General features: G+C 45.7%; 1 protein-coding gene across 1 annotated transcript in view; it reads right to left on the bottom strand.

Annotated features, from left to right (window-relative positions):
* The window catches only part of LOC121789928 (DNA-directed RNA polymerase subunit beta), a 2,681-nt gene extending 2,100 nt beyond the window's left edge, over positions 1 to 581 (bottom strand). Inside the window, exons 1-2 of the mRNA XM_042188266.1 lie at positions 509 to 581; positions 1 to 153 (exon numbers count right to left, since the gene is read on the bottom strand). The exon at positions 1 to 153 is cut by the window's left edge and continues 8 nt beyond it. Of these exons, the coding sequence (XP_042044200.1) occupies positions 1 to 153; positions 509 to 581 (226 nt within the window). The remainder of the gene's footprint in view (positions 154 to 508) is intronic.
* Positions 582 to 5,000: the final 4,419 nt, after the last annotated feature.

Genomic DNA, 5,000 nt, shown 5'->3' with positions numbered 1-5,000 from the left:
GCTTTGACAAAGGCGTACAGGCAGGACTAGGCGTATTGGTGTTGGCTATTTCACCTCTGGAAGTGTCTCGCCTTCCATCAAGCCGCCCGAAAGCAGTCACATTGGCACTGGACACTGCAACATCAACTGGCCTTGGATCGCCGGGTAGCCACTCTGGTGGTGAGTTCAACCAAAAGAAAGTCAGAGTTACTCGCCAGAGAGAGGAGAAGCGCTTGAGGATGGATAGTCTTTCCTTTTCACAACCTTTCTCTCTCTCTCAACCCTCTAGGAGCCGAGGAATCGCCCCAGACTCTATCGAATCTGTAAAAATCCCCTTATGATAACGAATCAGTCTAGCCAAGCTCCCCGGACTCTCTCTATCTTTTCTTTGGTAAACCCCGGACTCTTTAGAATCAGTCTAGCAGACTCTACCAAGTAAGCAACTCTTCCTCATTCTTGGGGACAAGGATGCTTCCAACCCTTAACTTAACAACCTAATACAAACTGGGCAAAACGATCTAATCCAAACCAATCCTCAGCGAAGGGCCGAGCCGCGGGTAAGCTTTTACTTGGTGCGTAGGCCCCTTTGCTTTGATCCACATCCACTCGATTGAAATGCTTTGGACGATGATGGCAGGCGAGAGAAATTCGAATATTGATAAGCTACAGGGGTGGGCTTAGCATGCTTTGAACCAGAGAGTGAGGCTGGGGAAGGAGCCCCAGTAACCACCGATACGATACAATGAATTGAATAATGGCTCCAAGCACCAAAGTTCCCAAGCTCTTTCCAGCCGAGTGGGCTCCGCACCGACCGGATTGCTTTGCTGAGGAATGGAGTTAGTGGACAGCGAAGGCTTTGGAGTTTGAATACGCTACACAACTATGAAAGAAACTGTTTACCAGAGGGAAAAATATATATCTCGGAGGTTGAATGCGCTGTGATGAATCATCTATTGGCTTTCGTTGGCGAAGTAAGATGTCGGCCTATCCCTCGCTTCCCGGCTCAATCATTCAATCATCTGCTATTCATCCTCTCCTACGGCCTTTTCACTATGAATAGAAGTTCCAGAGGCGATGGTGTAATACCGTGGCTTGAAGGAATCGGTGTAGGTAAAGTCGAAGAGTTGGGCTGATTCTACGCTTTTCCTTCTCTATTTGGGCTAACTGATAGCTCTATTTCTGCGAAGAAGGAGTTCCTTCTATATGATAATTCAAGTGATCTGCTGAAAACGCTAGTTCCATTCGTATCCCTTCCGAGGATCACCCAAGTTTGCTTCAGCCGAGGAGCGGGATCGAAATTCTTCTTTGCCTCCTTGAATTCAACTGGATCTCCACTTAACGAAAGTGCCGATTGCAATCTATATCAATGGGATCTTAGTCTTTCCTTCGAGAAATGAAAATGAAACCTTCGTCTTCTCAATCAAAAAGAAAGTGGACTTCACCTTCGGTTACCGTCCGTCACGGGATCGTCATACGACCTGATCCACACAGGAGTGGGGTCTTACCCTTGGAAAATGACTTGTAAACTCACGGGCTAAGGAGCATGGGCGAGGGCTACTATGTTATCTTCCATTCTGATAGAGTGAGATGATCGAATTAAAATCTCTATTATATACGCTATTTACTTGTTTCATCGTCTCCTAGGTTCAGCCCAAACCACTAGGTAGTCAAGACACCTGGACAATTGAATCAATCAATCTCTTTTCAATTCACTTACAAAGCGTCACGACTATTAAATAAGTAGCTTCCTCACTTATGATCGAAGGAATCGGCTTGAAACAACCAATTGGACTCAGTAAGATGAGCCTACTTCTTGCAGGGACAGAGCGGACAGATTGAATCAGAGAGCTGGCAGACTAGTTAGGAAGAGAGAAGAAGGAGGTTATCTTATCTGATAGATAACAGAGCAACGTAGGAAAACACAGGACAGAGCTCCGCGCTTCAAAGAGTTGACTTAGCTGGAGTTGCAAGGCTTCAGTTACTAACTGGATTGAATTGAATAGGATTTCTGGGTTCTCTTTCTAGGAAAAGAGATTGCATGTGCTAAAAAATCCATCATAAGGGCATCAGCATCAATGGACTCCCTTGCCTCATAGTCTCAAGTTCAGGCTTCATGGCATCCGTGTTCGGGAAGGAGAGCTGGTCAGAATCAATCAAGAGAGAAGGCTAGGTCCTCCTATCATAAGAAAGGCTAAAACTGTATCGCCATCGCCGGTTGATTAGTTCCCGCTTTAGCTGCAGGAGGTTTCTTTCCCCGTAGACAACAATCGGATAGCTACAGATTCGCTCGTGATACCCTGTCCTTTAGGGCATCACTCACTACTTTCAGTGAACAAAGAGATAGTACTTGAGTACAGAGTCAGTACGAGTGATGAGTACATACGAGTATGAATGTTACAGTTAGAATGCAAGAATGCAGCTAACATCAATCGGTATTCCCGGTGCACTAAGAGCGGTAATACCCGACCACGCGGCCTTAATGGATACACGGTATGCGAATTCCCGGCTTGCTTGTTCTAAAGAGCTAATACCCGAGATGTCTGGACAGTTTATTCACCCAACTAACGTGTTGCTAAGACGATGGTGTAGCGCGTGAGTGTGAGTAGTGCATTCCACCCCATATATACAAAGCGAAAAACCGTTCAGACCTCCTCCCGATAATGATAATAAAGAAGGAGATAGAAAGCAAGGAGTTAGGAATGACAAAGCCGAGTTCGGAAAGTAACTGATTAGATTAAATAAGAGTAAGTCGGTGAGAAGGCGGAAGAGCCGGCAGTCCATGTTAGCAGGGCAGGTGAGGAGGGATAGGTTTTCAAGGTGGGATCGGAAGGGGGAGTACGTGGTCTACCTATCTGCTTCCTTAGAAGCAGGCTGATTAGCGCTCTTCGCGCAACGCTAGTACGACTTCTTACGCTTAATCGGTACAGTGGCAACATACGCACTAAATCGACCCTACGGGATAGGCTCTTAGTCACGGTGTGTAAAGGGCATTCAATGCAATCAGCGGTAATAAGCGAGAATTGCCTCAGTTCGTAAATCAACAGGAGAAGACAACGAAAGCATGGTACGCTAACAGCTCTAAGGAGCAGCTTGAAGCAGCGTTCCTCCTGCGAAGCAGAACTCCGAAGGAGAACATCAAGACGGGCGAATGCCTTCCCTTTGATGGCCTAAAGGACGCTCCGCTTGAGGAGTCTTACCAATCTAGAGCTGCGCCGCTACCTGGTCATGCCTAGTCTGTTAACAAAGAAACTCACAGCTTAGCTGCAGTCGTCCCTATCGAATCAAAGAAAGCGGAGTAATGGAATGTTCTCTGGTTCTGACAATTGGACTAGACGAGTGCAGGTTCGAATCCTGCCCTCGCTTAGCTATACTTCATTAAAATCAGAGTAAATACAAAAAAATCAGAGAAGGGAGCCAAACAACTGGGGTTATTACTTAACCCTACCATATGCCATTGCCCCTCATCAACCAAGCTCCAGCAAGCACCCAAGACAAGACAACTGGTATTGGAAACCTTGACTCTTCAATAGATTCATCTTAACTTAAGAAAAGTGGTACTTTCTGTTTGCCTTCCCGTCTTTTCTCAGCGGATCAGCCACATACTCCGAAGTAAGGTTAGTGACGGGAACGTAGCTATCTTTTGGTCAGGTTTTCTGGGGGTTGGTTCCTCTACTAGAATAGGTTCCGAACGCCTCACTTCTCTGACTTTCGGTGCTTATCTTCAATCATAAGATGGTCACCCGCCCTAAGCAACATCGGTTCACCATAGATATTTCGAGAACTTCTCTTCTTGACTAGGATAGCGCTCTTCCTTCTCAAAGATTTGCCTTTTCTTCACTTCTCCCAGCGCTGCTCAAGAATCATTCTGGTATCTACTACTCCGGTACCTACTATTCTTTCCGAACCTGGGGCTTCGCTTGCTCGCCCACTTATCCATGCGTTCTTTGGTAGGCAGCATAGCTTGGTTTTCCACTTCCAAGAAAGACTTGAGTGAATTAACCATTCGCTTACTCTTGTAGACCGCGCTCCTCGCTTTTTTTTGTTATTAGAAATTGGGTAGCCGGATCTTGATAATTCGAATGGGCAAAGCTCTTCCTTCCTTTGGTGATGAAGTTGGGCCGTCTTTATTATGTCAATTCTGGGTCAACCATATTCCCATCCTCGGCTTTCAGCCTCAGAGACTTTCCAACCTTTTCGGTAGGAAGGATCACTACAACTTTACTCAGGTCGGGCACTACCCAATGATCAAGTACCGGTTACAGTACAGGATACCACAACTAATTCACGACTCCTCCATCGAGCAATGAAACTCGAGATGGAACATGTATTATTTCATTCAAAATGCAACTTTGAAATTGCGTAGGTGATGGCAGAAAATCTTCAAACGGTGGTGTGATCCACACGAGAAGATACAAAAAAAAGGTGGGTGGAGAATTTCCATCCATTTGCTGTTTCGTTCGCTACCTCAGGTCAACATTACGCCATTGGCCCAGTTGGAGTTCTGACTATAGCTGCAATCTATCTCATATTGGGGAGAAGTGTACCGCAGTGGAGATATTGATTTGGTAAACGGATTTACCGGACCCCAAGCAAGAGAGCTCAGACCGGCATATATTTTTTGAAATAAGAACTGGCCAGACAGCTCAACCGTTGACCAGCCAACCGGCAAATACATTTATACAGAAAGACCAAGCTGGTGTGCCACACCTTCAACTCCAACTACTACAGGAAAGATTCAACCTCCCTCTCATGAATCAATTTGATGGATCGTACCTTCCTCTTTTGGAAGTTGGAACTCCCGCCAACCGGTGACTCTGGTTTACCATTATTCTTATTTCCCCTTACTTCCTCCTCCCTATTATTTTATTAGTGATTAACTACTACTTTACCCTCACATTAGTATGTTGTTGTTACTATTCCCCTTCCTCTCCCGTTGGTCGAGCGTCTTCAAACCTTAGTTAGCGCACAAGCACTAAGTAAGAAACCGGACTTTTGACAACCTTACTAATAGAAAGGGGATG

The sequence above is a fragment of the Salvia splendens genome, unplaced genomic scaffold (assembly GCF_004379255.2).
Source record: "Salvia splendens isolate huo1 unplaced genomic scaffold, SspV2 ctg368, whole genome shotgun sequence".
Classification (NCBI taxonomy): domain Eukaryota; kingdom Viridiplantae; phylum Streptophyta; class Magnoliopsida; order Lamiales; family Lamiaceae; genus Salvia; species Salvia splendens.
This window is presented reverse-complemented; position numbering and strand designations above follow the sequence as displayed.